This window comes from Acinonyx jubatus, chromosome B1, assembly GCF_027475565.1.
Source record: "Acinonyx jubatus isolate Ajub_Pintada_27869175 chromosome B1, VMU_Ajub_asm_v1.0, whole genome shotgun sequence".
In the NCBI taxonomy this organism is placed as follows: Eukaryota; Metazoa; Chordata; class Mammalia; order Carnivora; family Felidae; genus Acinonyx; species Acinonyx jubatus.
The window spans coordinates 129,490,003-129,506,321 of NC_069382.1; the positions used below are offsets into that span (position 1 = coordinate 129,490,003).

Sequence of the window (16,319 nt, forward strand, 5' to 3'; positions counted from 1 at the left end):
GTTTTATTTTCTCACATACAAAAAGTTTATATAACAGAGTTCACATATGCATTTAGCACCAAATAGAACCCAACTATTTTTTATTGAGATAATTGTAGATTCACATATAGTTATAGGAAATAATATAGAAATATTACACTACGTGTTAACTACCTAGAATTTAAATAAAAAGTTGACAAATAAAAATAATAAGTAAATTAAAAAAAATAGTACAGAGAGATCACATGTATACTCTGTCCAGTTTCCACTAGTGGTGACATTTTGTGAATCCACAGTATAAAAATCATAACCAGGATACTATTATTAATAAAATCTACAAATCTTACTCCTATTTCCCTAGCTTTATTTATACTCAATTCTGTGTATTAATTTTATTACCTGTATAGGTTCATGTATCCACCACCACAATCAAGATACTGAATGGTTCAAACATCATGAGGATTCTTCATGTTATACTTTTATAACCACTGCTCCCCTCCCCTATCCTAGCCCTTGACAACCATTAATCTATCTTCCATTTCTAAAATTCTTTCATTTCAAGAACGTTATATAAATGAAAGCATTCAGTAGGTAAACTTTTGGGATTGGCTCTTTTGCCCTCTCAGAATAATTCCCTGGACATTCATCCAAGTTGTTACATGTATCAATAGCATGAAGAACCCCACTACTTTTTAAAATTGGAAAATGTATTACTACCTAAGGGACAAATGTTTCAGAAATTTTATGCAGTAAGAGTCCTTTTTTCCTTGGCCAGTTTCCACTCAAATTCCCTATGATTCTCCCTTCATGGGTCAACCATTATTCTTGTCACAACCTTCATAATCACATAGAAAGGAAGCAGATCAAAAGGACAAAGATAAACAACAGAGAAATTATAGCCTTGAGGTGGAGAGGAGGGATATATAAAGAATGCAAGCATATAGTATGTTTTACCTACGCATCTCATTCTATCCTCCCAGTAACTTCTTTTTTTTTTTCAACGTTTATTTATTTTTGGGACAGAGAGAAACAGAGCATGAACGGGGGAGGGGCAGAGAGAGAGGGAGACACAGAATCGGAAACAGGCTCCAGGCTCCGAGCCATCAGCCCAGAGCCTGACGCGGGGCTCGAACTCACGGACTGAGAGATCGTGACCTGGCCAAAGTCGGACGCTTAACCGACTGCGCCACCCAGGCGCGCCCCCTTCCCAGTAACTTCTTAAAGGCACACAATACATAATACCACTTTTAAGTTAAGAAATCGAGGTTTAGATAAATTAAACAGTTTGTTCAAGGTCACCCACCTAATAAATAATAAAACCTGTATTAGGATAGAATCTGAAGCTGTTTGAGTTCAAAGCTATGTTACTTTCCACAATGCTAGGATATGAAATAACAAATTTATTTCAACTAAGTTAAAATATAAAATTATATACAAACCAAGGCCTCAGAAGTCATCCATAATTTAGATATGACTAACAAAAATTAAATCGTTCCTATAACACAAGTTACTTCACTTTTAGAAATGAAATGCCACTAAAAACCTTTGAGTCTTTGGTAATCAACAAGTGAAATATTTTTGTCATTTATGTTATAAATCTTTTCCCTAATTATCACACAGTCTGATTAAAATATATATAGCACCCTTTTTTTTATTGCCACTCTCTCCCCCCAAATTAAACTAATTTTTGGAAAAAATAAATCCAAGATGTTAGCTGTTCTAAATCAGGAAGTGAATCAAATCACTCTTCATGTTCCTCTTTTCCTTAAAACAGCTTTTGATTAAAGAGACATAAATCGAAGAAGGGCAAAAAGGAAGAGGAAGAAGAGTATTTGGTTCTCTAAAGGGGACAATAACTGGGCAGGGAAGGAGAGGTTGTTTATTAAACAGATTTGCAATAAGCAGCACATGTGCTGGGCACCCTTAACAACAGTGATGCTAAAATGAATAATCTAGGTCTCATGCCATCAAGAGCTCCCAGCTTTGTACAACAGATAGTCATTAAAAAAACAGTTACAGAGAATATGACAAGTACTCTTGTAGGGGGATGCTATATATATTTGTAATATAAAAAAAACACAGGAATTAAATGAAGGAAATAAACTGGTGGCCTCTTTAATCATCAAGAACTCTTGAAAAACTGAGACTCTACCCCTAAGAAGTTCACCTGGAAGTAATTTCATTATTTTGAATATTTACTTAGTGGTGAAGCATCTGATGGATACTTAATTAAACCATCTAAGATTCAGAATTTAAGTAAATATTTGAGACTCAAAATGAATGATTAATATTTTTGTGTTAAAAAAAACTTCTGTATGCTATTTTAGCTGCTCATAATGCTCATAAATGGCTTATTTTTAGAGTAGTGGGTCAACCTTTTGATTGTAGTTTAAAGTCCTTAACTGAGTAATTGATTTAGGCTTACAATTTTAAATTAAAGGTTACTAAGTCCAGCAAGTGAAAAGATGATTTATTCAAACATTTATTGAGTTTCAAATACTATGCTAGCAACTACGTTACTAGAATAAATAAAGTACAATTCTTGAACAACTCACATTTTTTTAACTAGAGATAGACATTTCTATAAATAATTACAATTTTTGTGATACCTGCTATAAAGTATAAGGCACAGCAGTGGCACCAAAAAAGAATAGCAATTAAATAAAGTAGAACCAAAAACAAAGAGTCTAACAAAGCAACAGCAAGAAACAGAATTTATAAAACTGATATCTGAAAAGTCAGATTCCTGCCCATGACATTCTTACCTGGGCACTGCCACCGAATCCTCAGTAGTCATGAGTCCCAGTTGACCATCACTCCCTGCACCCCACGAAAACAGCTGGCCCCGGTCACTGAGGGCCAGACTGTGGGACTCACCACATGCCACATGGACAATGTGCTGATCTGCCAAAGCTCCAATTTGCTCTGAAAGAGACCAAACCAAGGAGGAAAATGTATAGCCCAGAAATCACACAGAATTTTCTTCAGAATTTCTTCAGAATGATCCTCCTAGGCAGTTTTGTTTTTCAGAAAGAACTACTAAATTGGTATATTTATCGATGATAAATTTATATGTTTCTAAAGAAATCAATTTAGATCCCAGCTATACTGGGTAGCACGTATGCATGCATCAGCAACACATATCCCAGATGTCTTCTCTTGTGCCTGGTGCTTCACTCCAGTGAGAAGTCCGAAGGTTTCTTCGGCCCAAATGTGAGTGGGAATGAGACAGATGACTAAAAGCAGTGGCAATGAGTGAAATTCTGCCTGGGAACAATAAGACCCTCCCTCCTAGAGCCCTCCCTCCCTAACAGAGGAAGCACCTTTCTCCCCACAGTTCGGGGACAGTCTCATACATATGTAGGTAATAAAAAAGAGGATTTCCCTGAGAAAACAGGCCCAAAAGAGAAGATCCACAGACACTGACATCTGTGGGTCCCCAGTGAAATGTCCAGCTCCCTGCTAGTTAACAAGCCTTGCCCACAGCTCCACTCGCGTTTTAGTACCTTACTTTTAAATATAAAAGGCTGGCCCAGGATTATCACATGTGAGGAAAATGCTAACATGAAAGAAAAGAGCAAAACAAACAGAAGAAAATGAACTGTGAAGATAAAGACCAAGCTGGGAGCAGAAAAAAATTTATGTTGTCAGAGAAATAAAAGAAGATAAGAACCACTGAAACATCTGAAAAACAAAATCTTAGAAAATGAAAATACAGCAGCAAAAATTTAAAGAAAAAAGCCGTTGGGGTACCTGGCTGGCTCATTTGGGGTTGTGGGCTCAAGCCTCACATTAGGTGTAGAGATTACTTAAAAATAAAATCTTTTTTTTTAATATGAAATTTACTGTCAAATTGGTTTCCATATAACACCCAGTGCTCATCCCAACAGGTGCCCTCCTCAATGCCCATCACCCACCCTCCCCTCCCCCCAAACTCCATCAACCCTCAGTTTATTCTCAGTTTTTAAGAGTCTCTTGTGGTTTGGCTCTCTCCCTAACTTTTTTTTTTCTTCCCCCTCCCCCATGGTCTTCTGTTAAGTTTCTCAGGATCCACATAAGAGTGAAAACATATGGTATCTGTCTTTCTCTCTATGACTTATTTCACTTAGCATAACACTCTCCAGTTCCATCCACGTTGCTACAAATGGCCAATTTTCATTCTTTCTCATTGCCACTCAGTACTCCATTGTGTATATAAACCACAATTTCTTTATCCATTCATCAGTTGATGGACATTTAGGCTGTTTCCATAATTTGGGCTATTGTTGAGAGTGATGCTATAAACATTGGGGTACAAGTGCCCCTATGCATCAGCACTCCTGTATCCCTGGAGTAAATTCCTAGCAGTGCTATTGCTGGTCATAGGGTAGATCTATTTTTAATTTTTTGAGGAACCTCCACACTGTTTTCCAGAGTGGCTGCACCAGTTTGCATTCCCACCAACAGTGCAAGAGGGTTCCCGTTCCTCCACATCCTTGCCAGCATCTATGGTCTCCTGATTTGTTCATTTTAGCCACTCTAACTGGTGTGAGGTGGTATCTCAGTGTGGTTTTGATTTGTATTTCCCTGATGAGGAGTGACGTTGAGCATCTTCTCATGTGCCTGTTGGCCATCCGGATGTCTTCTTTAGAGAAGTGTCTATTTATGTTTTCTGCCCATTTCTTCACTGGGTTATTTGTTTTTCGGATGTGGAGTTTGGTGAGCTCTTTATAGATTCTGGATACTAGCCCTTTGTCTGATATGTCATTTGCAAATATCTTTTCCCATTCCGTTGGTTGCCTTTTAGTTTTGTTGATTGTTTCCTTTGCAGTGCAGAAGCTTTTTATCTTCATGAGGTCCCAGTAGTTCATTTTTGCTTTTAATTCCCTTGCCTTTGGAGATGGGTCAAGTAAGAAATTGCTGTGGCTGAGGTCAGAGAGGTTTTTTCCTGCTTTCTCCTCTAGGGTTTTGATAGTTTCCTGTCTCACATTCAGGTCCTTCATCCATTTTGAGTTTATTTTTGTGAATGGTGTAAGAAAATGGTCTAGTTTCATTCTTCTGCATGTTGCTGTCCAGTTCTCCCAGCACCATTTGTTAAAGAGACTGTCTTTTTTCCATTGGATATTCTTTCCTGCTTTGTCAAAGATTAGTTGGCCATACTTTTGTGGGTCCAATTCTGGAGTCTCTACTCTATTCCAATGGTCTATGTGTCTGTTTTTGTGCCAATACAATGCTGTCTTGATGATTACAGCTTTGAAACCTACAGACATCACAATGACTCTAAACCCATATCTTTCAATAATAACACTGAATGTAAATGGACTAAATGCTCCAACCAAAAGACACAGGGTATCAGAATGGATAAAAAAAACAAGACCCATCTATTTGCTGTCTACAAGAGACTCACTTTAGACCTGAGGACACCTTCAGATTGAAAGTGAAGGGATGAAGAACTATGTATCATGCTACTGGAAATCAAAAGAAAGCTGGAGTAGCCATACTTAGACAAACTAGACTTTAAAGGCTGTAACAAGAGATAAAGAAGGGCACTATATAATAATTGCAGGGCTTATCGATCAGGAAATGTCTATGTACCGAATATGGGAGCCCCCAAATATACAAAACAATTACTCACAAACATAAGCAACCTTCTTGATAAGAATGTGGTAATTGCAGGGGACTTTAACACTCCACTTACAGAAATGGATAGATCATCTAGTCACACGGTCAATAAAGAAACAAGGGCCCTGAATGATACATTGGATCAGATGGACTTAACAGATATATTTAGAACTCTGCATCCCAAAGCAATGGAGTATACTTTCTTCTCGAGTGCACATGGAACGTTCTCCAAGATAGATCACGTGCTGGGTCACAAAACAGCCCTTCATAAGTACACAAGAATTGAGATCATACCATGCACACTTATAGACACACAATGCTATGAAACTTGAAATCAACCACAGGAAAAAGTCTGGAAAACCTCCAAAAGCATGGAGGTTAAAGAATACCCTACCAAAGAATGAATGGGTCAACCAGGCAATTAGAGAAGAAATTAAAAAATATATGGAAACAAACGAAAATGAAAATACAACAATCCAAACCCTCTGGGATGCAGCGAAGGCAGTCCTGAGAGGGAAATACATTGCAATCCAGGCCTATCTCAAGAAACAAGAAAAATCACAAATACAAAATTTAACAGCACACCTAAAGGAAATAGAAGCAGAACAGCAAAGACACCCCAAACCCAGAGGAAGAAGAGAAATAATAAAGATCAGAGCAGAAATAAACAATATAGAATCTAAAAAAACTATAGAGCAGATCAATGAAACCAAGAGTTGTTTTTTTGAAAAAATAAACAAAATTGATAAACCTCTAGCCAGGCTTTTCAAAAAGTAAAGGGAGATGACCCAAATAGATAAAATCATGAATGAAAATGGAATTATCACCACCAATCCCTCAGAAATACAAGCAATTATCAGGGAATACTATGAAAAATTATATGCCAACAAACTGGACAACCTGGAAGAAATGGACAAATTCCTAAACACCCACACACTTCTAAAACTCAAATGGGAAGAAATAGAAAACTTGAACAGATCCATAACTAGTGAAGAAACTGAATCAGTTATCAAAAATCTCCCAACAAATAAGAGTCCGGGACCAGATGGCTTCCCAGGGGAATTCTACCAGACATTTAAAGCAGAGATAATACCTATCCTTCTCAAGCTGTTCCAAAAAATAGAAAAGGGAAGGAAAACTTCCAGATTCATTCTATGAAGCCAGGATTACTTTGATTCCCAAACCAGACAGAGACCCAGCAAAAAAAGAGAACTACAAGCCAATATCCCTGATGAATATGGATGCAAAAATTCTCAACAAGAGACTAGCAAAATCGAATTCAACAGCATATAAAAAGAATTATTCACCACGATCAAGTGGGATTCATTCCTGGGCTGCAGGGCGGGTTCAACATTCACAAATCAATCAATGTGATACATCACATCAATAAAAGAAAAGAACCATATGATCCTGTCAGTCGATGCAGAAAGCATTTGACAAAATTCAGCATTCTTTCTTAAGAATAAAATCTTAAGAGGGGCGCCTGGGTGACTCAGTTGGTTGAGTGTCTCTGACTCTTGATTTTGGTTCAGGTTATGATCCCAGGGTCATGGGACCGAGCCCTACCATAAGTGTGGAGCCTGCCTGAGATTCTCTTTCTCTTTCTGCCCCTCTCCCCAACTTGTGTTCTGTCTCTCTCTAAAAAAATAAACATAAATTAAAATAAAGTAAAATCTTAAGAAAAAGCCTTCAAAAGCAGGATGGCAAACTGGAATTGAAGAAATTTTCTAAAAAACAGAACAAAAAGGCAAAGAGCAAAACAGAGGGAGGAAAAAAGAAATAAATGAGGGGATTATTCCAAGAGGTCCAATAACAGAAAAATAAGAACTCCAAAAAGAGTATGAGAAAAACACAAGGTAAAATATTTCAAAGAAGAAACACAAGAAAAGTTCTCATAACTGAAGGACTTAAGTTTCACATTGAAAGGACCTATGAAGGACTCAGAATAATGACTGATGATAGACCTACTTCAGAGCATTTCATCTTGAAATTTGAGAACACCAAAACAGACTCTAAAGTTTCTAGAGAAGAAAACAGTTTAAATACAATAGAACAAGGATCAGAACAGCATCAGACTTCTCAGAAGCAATACTGAAAACTAGAAGACAATGGAGCAATGCCTTCACAATTCTGAAGGAAAATGACTTCCAACTGAGAATTCTGTATCTAACCAACCATGAATCAAATGTGAGGAGAGGGGGGAAAAAGAATAATTTTCAGGCATGTAAGGCTCTCAAAATATTTTAGATGCTGCCTTTCTCAGAAAGTTACCATAAGATCATGCCTCCAAAACAAAGGAAAATACAGGACCCAGGAAACAAAAATCTTACACAAGAAGAGGTGAAAAACACTCTGTAGCAGGCCTATGAAGCAAAGTTGAAGGAATGCCTCTAAGGTGAAAAATGAAATACAATCTGATGAATTTTATATTGTTATGGTTTTACAGTTATTTCAGAGAATAAAGAGGTTACTATGCAAAAGAAAAAAAAATAAAAAGAAATCATTAACTTCATGAAACACATAAAACGTTTTATAGGAAATAAAAGTAATCATGTTATACACAACCACAATAACCAAATACATGTAATTTACATAATTAAAAATCTCGTGTCAATTGATTTAAAAACTCAACTATTTGGGAAAGGGTAAGTGTCTAGGGGTGAGGAAGAGAAGAGAGTGGGTGGAGAATATAAAAGAATGCTAATCTTCCCCAGTGTGTCTACAGTATGTAGAGAAAAAATAGCATTATAAGCATGTTATTTAGAAATATAAAGGTAAATATTAAAAGAAAGAGCTAAATAAAAGAGTTGACAGGAATGGTCTCTGCTGGTGAAGACAGGGGAGGCAGGGAGCTGCTATTTGAGCTAAACATAGCTTGTGTAAATATTTTACTTGAAAACAAAAGCTTTTTAAAAAAAATAAGCAACTAAAAATATGCTCACGTCAAAGAAATCTCCTGAAAAATACTTTAACTCCTGTAGTTCCCATTGCCCAACTTCTTTAACTTCGACTCACCATTAGAACCTATGTTCCAACTCAGCCTTGCCTCACACACTAGGAACAGTCCTGTCTCTATTTCAGAACAAGGTAAGAAACTCCTAATCAAAGTACCTCAGGTGATTCAGACTCTACTCATCTGACCAAATATCCACCTTGCACCACAGTTCCAGGAGTTGGGCAGTTTTTATGTTCTCCTGGCCTGACACATCAGCCATGACTGAGGCCTGAGGCCCTAATACCTGACTTCCTATGCCAACCATTAGCTTTTCTTGTCTGGATATTAGCATTAGCATTTAGTATTAGTATTAGCCATTAGCATTAGTAATAAGTTTCTCCACTGTCTGACAGGATACTCTCTACCTGATCTGCCACCTATTTTCTTGCCTCAAAATCTGTCAATAACATCCCTCTTGATCTTATTTACCACAGCTGAACAGCCTCGAAAGGGCATGTCTAGATTCCAAGTACCATTTACTCCCAATCTGGTCAAGTCCAAGACAAACCAATTCCTGTACCATCACATATTAGCCATCAAAACAGACATCAAACCACCATTGCCACAACAATAAAACCTGCAGCCCCAAAGGCAATGTCTGGTAATGCAAAAATCTATGAAGAATCAAACCACCGACTGTACCACATCCAACTTATTTTATTTCTTCTGACCAGAAAACCAAGCTCATCTGATTCAGACTGGAGATCTGTTAGAGTGAAATTATAATCCCTCTTCTAGAATCCACTCCTTAGGTCGGGCCAATGTGGGAATGAATGTTTCATTCACACCTCTCCCTGAACACTCCCTTGCCCCAGTTGGGAACAGTCAGGCTGCAGTGCACATTTTCACATGCAATCTCTCTGGTTCATTCTGTCAAGACTATATGCTATATTTTGCAGATCATGACAGAACCTCAACCCACGCATTAAAATAATTAAACATACTGAGAAATATTTGGCATTTTTTGATGATAAAAGTATATTTTCTCTCTGATCCTCTCATAGCAACCCTTTAAAGCCTTTAACAGTCTTTAGCAATGTTCTCAACACTGAATGAGCCAAAGGAATAGGGCAGAACAGTGACAAATGTGGAATACGCTTAGAGCAAGTCAGCAGTTCAACTGGACTTATAACATCAGGATTATTTCTACCTGGTTTTTGAGCCTATCACAATTTTTAATCTATTCTCAAGCTAATAGTGAATTGGGCATTAAACCATCAAAGGGTGGTAATAGAGAAGGATGGTATGAGCCTAGAGGGTACATGGATGATGTCAATACTTACTTAATCCTGCAGCAACCCTGTGAAGCAGGGTTATAATAAGCCTCAGCTCAGAAAACATGTAACGTGGCCAAGAGCCACAATTAATGAATGGAGGAGCTAGAACTGGATCCCATGTCCTTCTGACTTCAGAGCGATTATACCCACTAGGCTGTATTATATTCTTTCATGGAAAAGGACTAGAAAGATTTTAAGTCGGTAAAAGTAACAATAAAGTGATTAGTCTAGGTATGGATAACAAAAAAAAATGACTCTTTTTCTTCATGTCTGTTCAGATGAGAAATATATTTAATAGTCTGCAGTTGGATGGAAAGTATACAGAATATACAAAATTAGTAATCAACATTTGGTACTAAATTTTTAACTAATAAAACTATAATAAATTAAATGTCAGCAGCTGGTATGATAAAAAGGATTAAACTCTCATTACTTAAATGTATCCTTTCTGAGTTTCTCCCAATTATCTATTCGAAGATTGTACTTTTCTTTAATAGTAGAAAAGACAAGGCCATCCTGTGAGAAATCCTATGCTCTGCACTGCCATCCTATGGATTCTAAATCCTTATATTCACGCAACCCGGATTCCTGCTTCCCACTGAACACATCCTAGTGCACGCCCCATCTCCTGCTGCTACACTCTTGCTCTCCCCTGGCAGTGTTCCCTCAGTACTCTCAACCCAGTCTGAGGGGTGCAGCTGACTTGAACTAAAGATCTGCGATGATGGAAATAAGATTATCTCAACAAACCACTCAAAACAGAAAATAGTCCAAATTCTCCTGCAGATCCCAAAAAGAGAATTTCCTAGTGCCTGATTCTCCTCCTGGGGTCCCGTCTTCCCACAACACAACTAGGTTCGCGCTCTCTCTCTCTCTCTCTCTCTCTCCAGTATTTGCTTCTGTATCTGTCTTGTCCTAAGCCATATTCCAACTATTTTCTTAACTTTTCATCTAAACATTTGGCGGGAGGTGGTCTGGGCTATGCTTAGACTCAACTCTATAACACAACAATAACAGAAAAGAGTTATTTCCACAAGAGAAATTCTATCTTGTTCTTGAGCCAAGGCATTCAAAACAGCTTCAGCTTTCCCAAAACAAATTTTTTATTTACTGTACAGTAAGACTGGCCTTTTATTATGTACAAGTCTATGAATTTAAGCACATGTCACAATCAAGATATGGAACATCACTCCAAAAAAGTCCTTTGTGCTGTCTCTTAGTCACACACTCTCCTAATCCCTAACTCCTGACAACCACTGATCCCTTTTCTAGCATTATAGTTTTATATTTTTCTATAGCATCACATAAATGGAATTCTATAGTATCTAACCTTTCAAGTCTGGATTCTCTCACTCTATACAATGACTGAGAGACTCATCCAGGTTGTTGCATGTATCCCACAGTAACCAGTACTCCACTGATTATGGATGTACCACAAACCACTGTTCCTAGTTTGCAGCAATTATAGAGTTGCAATAAGCATTTGTGTACAGGTAACTATGTAAGAATAAATTTTCATTTTCTGAAGTAAATGCCCAGAAGTAAATACTTAAACTTCCTAGATTATTATTTTTGAAGTCAATTCCTTTTTCTTTTCTTTTGTTTTGTTTTTTGTTGTTTTTGGGTTTTGTTTTTTTTTTTTTTTGATAGAGAGAGTGCACGCAAGTGAGCAACGGGCAGAGAAAGAGAAGTAGGGCTCACTCGAAGCAGGTCACAAGATCACCCAATGTGGGACTCAAACTCATGAACTGTTAGATCATGACCTGAGCCTAAATCAGATGCTTAACTGACCGAGTCACCCAAGTGTCCCTGAAGTCAATTTCTTACACACAGCATGTGGTAGGGTTATTTTTAAAAATCTAATATAAGATCTGTATTTTGATTGTTTTTAGACTATTTATATTTAATAAAATTAGTGATATGTTTGGATTTTTGACCTACCTTTTTGTTATTTGTTTTCAGTGTGTTCCCTCTGTTTTTCATGGCTCTTTTTCCTCATTCCTACCTTCTTCTGCATTATTTATGTATTTTCTAGTATTCCCTCTTAATTCATTGTGCTTTTTACTATATCTCTTTGTATAGCTACCTAAGTGATTGCTCTAGGGATTACAATATAATTATTTTTTTCAGTGTCTACTTAGAATCAATACCATTTCAAGTAGAATGCAGAAATTTTATCATTATATGGGTCCCTTTATCCCCCTCCCCCTGAAGCTACAGGAGTCTTAAATATTACATCTGTACACTTTGAAAACTCTACCACAGTGTTAGAATTTTTGCTGTAAATCAAATATATTTTAAAGAACTCAAGAAGAGAACAGTCTATAATATTTACCCATATATGTACTATTTCTGTCGCTCTTTCTTCTTCCTGATATCCAGTATTCCTTCTGTTATCATTTCCTTTCTGTCCAAATAACGTTCTTTAGCAATTGTCTAGGACAGGTCTGCTGGCTATGGGTTTTCTGACTTTTCCTTTATCTGAAAATGCCTTTGTTTCACATTCATTTGTAAAGGGTATTTTTTTGCTGGACAGAGAATTCTGGATAGACTTCTATTCTTGCAGCACTTTAAAAATGCTGTGCCGCTTATGGCCTCCATAGCTTTTGGGGTGAAATTCACTATGATTTGATTCAATCTTGTCCTACAGGTAATATGTGTTTTTCCTCTGGTTGCTTTCAAGTGTTTTTTCAGAAGTTTGATTATGATCTTGGTGTGGATTTCTTTCAGTTTATCTTACTTGGGTTTACTGCACTTCTTGAATCTGTTTATATCTATTGCCAAATTTAGAAGTTTATCAGCCATTATCCTTTTCAGTAGTACCACATTCTTTCTCCTCTCCTGACAAGACTCCCATGACATGAATATTAGACTTTCTGTCCTTGTCCCACAGGTCGCCAAAATCCTGTTTCATTTTTACCTTCACTCTGTTCTATCTCTGTTATTCAGATTGGGGAATTTCTATTGGCCTATCTTCAACTTCACTGATTCTTTCCTCTGTCCTCTCCATTCTGCTACTGAGGCCATCCAATGAGTTTTCCATTTTGGCTACCTTATTGGTTCCTCTTTATATAATCTATTTCTTTGCAGAGAATTTCATTTTCCCATTTATTTCACTAGAGTTTGAGCCTGACTATTGGAATATTTGTGTGACAGTTGCTTTAAAATCTTTGTCAGATAATCCCAATACCTATGTTATTCTAGTTTTGCCATCAACTGATTGTCCCTTACCATACTAGTTGAGATTTTCCTGGGTTTACATATGCTGAGTAATTCTGAATTGTACCATAAGCATTTTGAGTATTTTAAGACTCTGTGACTTATTTAAATCTTCTGGAGAATGCTGACAATTGTGTTTTAGTTTTCAAAGCTTCTGCACTGCCATTCAGATTTGTGCCCTGCACATAGCACATGGTGGCCAGCCTGAACATGGGTGGTGATGTATGTGTTAGTTCAGTTCTCAGAGTCGTTTATATGTGAAGTAGGATAAGATCCACATATACACAGCTCAGGGGTGAGCCCAGGAGTTTAGATGACTCTATCTAGCTGCTTTCTCAAGCTCCTTCTTCCCTTAAATCTCCCCAATACTTTCAGGTTTCTTGGAGCTCCTTTGTAACTCTCCAGTCAATATACTGTACTTCCACAGCTGTATGTGCCTCTGGTACCAAATGGCAGGAAGACCAGAGGGGGAAAGTGGTGAACTCAATGGTAGTTCAGTGGTACCTTGAATTCTGGTCTTTCCCAATCCACCTGCCATCATTTGCTTTTCAGCACCCAAAAAGAGCTACTTCACGCATTCTGTCCAGGTTTTATAGTCACATTCAGTAAGAGAGAGAGAAAAGAATGTGCTTGCCCCATCGTACCTGAAACTGGAAACCCAGAGCCAGAATCTTAAAATAACATTTTTCTTCCCCGACATGTATGGATTTTTTTTTTTTTTTAAATCAGACGAAGTCCACAAACTATCTTTGTTCAACCTGGCTAAATTAAAAGAAAAGGCAAAGACACAGCTCTCCCACAAATGCTCCAACTAAAGTCATATTAACCTTCCTATATGCTGTAGAGCTGGATTCCTGGAGACATGCAGCATCTCTGAGCAGCTGATACTTCATTTAAATTATCCAGGAATATCAAATGTTTACTTGCTTAATCCTATGTATGCCAATCCTATGACCAAGTTTAAGCAATCATTGAACCAAATAGTTTCAACTAAAGAATGAGAAAAAAAGACCAATTATGACAGACTTCAGAGTAGTATTTCTCAGTTCAGAGACAGGTGACTTTATCTTAGGCCTTAAAGTTTATATACAAATGTCCCCACCCCACCCCCCAAAAAAACAAACCAAAAAAAACTAAAAAACACTATGAAGAATGTTTCTGATAATATTTTCTTCTTAGAGCCATAAATTTCAAGTTACCATATATGCTTTCAGATGCAATAAACCAGACACACTAAGGCAGGTAGGACATATGGAGGCCTGTCACAGGCAATGGAAGGGGAGAGGACTGTGTTTTTGAGTCACTAGCACTGCAGTAGTCAGAATAAGATCAGCTGCAGTGACTCAGTTATTTTTCAGGAACACAGAATTGCTAATCATGGCATAATTTGATGCCATGTTTTAATAGACAAGCATGGTTCTGGTCCAAGATGACAAGGTAGGAAGACCCTGAACTCACTTCCTCCATGGAACATATTAAATCTACACCTATTTATACAGTAATTCCTCCTGAAGAACTGAGGGCTGACTAAACAGCTTTAGCATATCAAAAAACCACATAGAGAATGGCAAGAAAGACAGGAGACACAGTAACTAACCAAACCCCCACCCCAACACTGTGAACTGCAGTGGGGAGGGACAGTACTGAGGGACCGTGAGCAGATATGTCTGCCATGGGGCACAGGAAAAAAAGCCTCAGTTTAAAAGAGAAACCTGATACATAAAAGTACATAAGAAATACAGCACTAAAACTTTATCAACTAGCAGGGAAGTTGCTGGAACTCTCTTCAGGTCGAAGGGGCTAGTGACATGGTTAGCATTCCTCCTGCACTTTGACAGTGCAAATGAGAGCAGGGTCTCATGGCCATAGCCACAAGATGCCATAGCTGGCCTGCCACCTCAGTGAGCACAGGGTCCGTAGCCCACAACATTCCTGGATGCCCTGAGGCCCAGAAAAAAAAGCCATGGTTAAAAAGAGCAAAAAGAATATATAAGAAGTAGGCCTAAAACCCTGCCAAACAGCAGAGGAGCTGCTGAAACCCTCTCCAGGTCTGAGGTCCTAAAGAGCACCATGGTTTACGTTCCCCTTCCACCTTGAAAGCATGGATTACACCAAGGTCCAGGCACCCTAAGCAGCTTACTGCTTCAGCGAGCCCCAGACCCCTAACCCACACGAGTCCCAGCCCTCCCACTAAGGAGAAACCCAGCACACACACACCACGACATCCCTGGTGAGTGCTCATTACAGCCATTACAACAAGGTGACACAAGTACACAGCACCCTAGAACACTCCAGGCCTGTATGACTTCGACTTCAGATAGCTTGGCTAAGGCTCCCCCCCGATGCAGAGTGCTCTCACAACCTGGCTCACACTGACTTCAGCTCTGGCAGCACATCTCCCTGATGGAGCACCCCAGAACCCCAGTCCATGCCTGCCTCAGTTCCAGCTGCCCCACTAGGGCACCCCCTAAATGGAATGCCCCACGAACCCAGAGCCAGTACCCCACCTCATCTCCAGCCAAACCACAGATGTCCCCTGTGCAGAGTGCCCTGGGACATCCTGGCCCACATCAACCTTGGCTGATCAACCAGTCATCATACCAGAGCACCCCCTATGCTGAATACCCCATGACCACCCCCACAGCTTACGCCCACTTCAGCTTTAGCAGGCCTGCCAGAGCAATCTCTACACAGGAAACCGCCCCCAGGACAACACCAAACCACACCCAATTCAGCTCTTACCATCCCACCAGGGCAGCCACAGTACCGAGTGCCCTGAGACCGCAAGCCCATGGCCACAATTCCAGCTAGGCAGGCAAAGCCACTAGGCACACACAGTCTACACAGGGATGATCATGCACAAAGCCATGCTTCAAGTTCAGGAGAAGTAGCTGTTCTGCCTAACCCATTGACACAAACACAGAAAGTCAAGCAAAATGAGAAGACAGAGGAATATGATACAAATGAAAGAACAAAACCAAACCTCAGAAAAAGAACAAAATCGTTTAAGGTCACAAAAATGCTTACTGCACTGGAGCAGAGTGGATAAATTCACTGAGAACTTCAACAAAGAGATACAAAAATATAAAAAAGAACAATCAGAGCTGAAGAATACAATAACTAAATGAAAAATACACTAAGGGGAATCCACAGCAGATTAGCAGATGCAGAAGAATGGAGCAGCAACCTAGAAGAGTAGTACAAAGCACCCAAGCTCAACAGCAAAAGGAAAAACAGAATTTTTTAAA

The 16,319-nt window shown here is 38.6% G+C and overlaps 1 protein-coding gene across 2 annotated transcripts in view; it reads right to left on the reverse strand.

Annotated features, from left to right (window-relative positions):
• The window catches only part of HERC3 (HECT and RLD domain containing E3 ubiquitin protein ligase 3), a 110,504-nt gene that overhangs the window by 55,943 nt on the left and 38,242 nt on the right, over positions 1-16,319 (reverse strand). For both annotated transcript variants that reach the window (XM_027060719.2, XM_015073639.3), the window contains exon 4: positions 2,745-2,904. In XM_027060719.2, the coding sequence (XP_026916520.1) occupies positions 2,745-2,904 (160 nt within the window). The remainder of the gene's footprint in view (positions 1-2,744; positions 2,905-16,319) is intronic.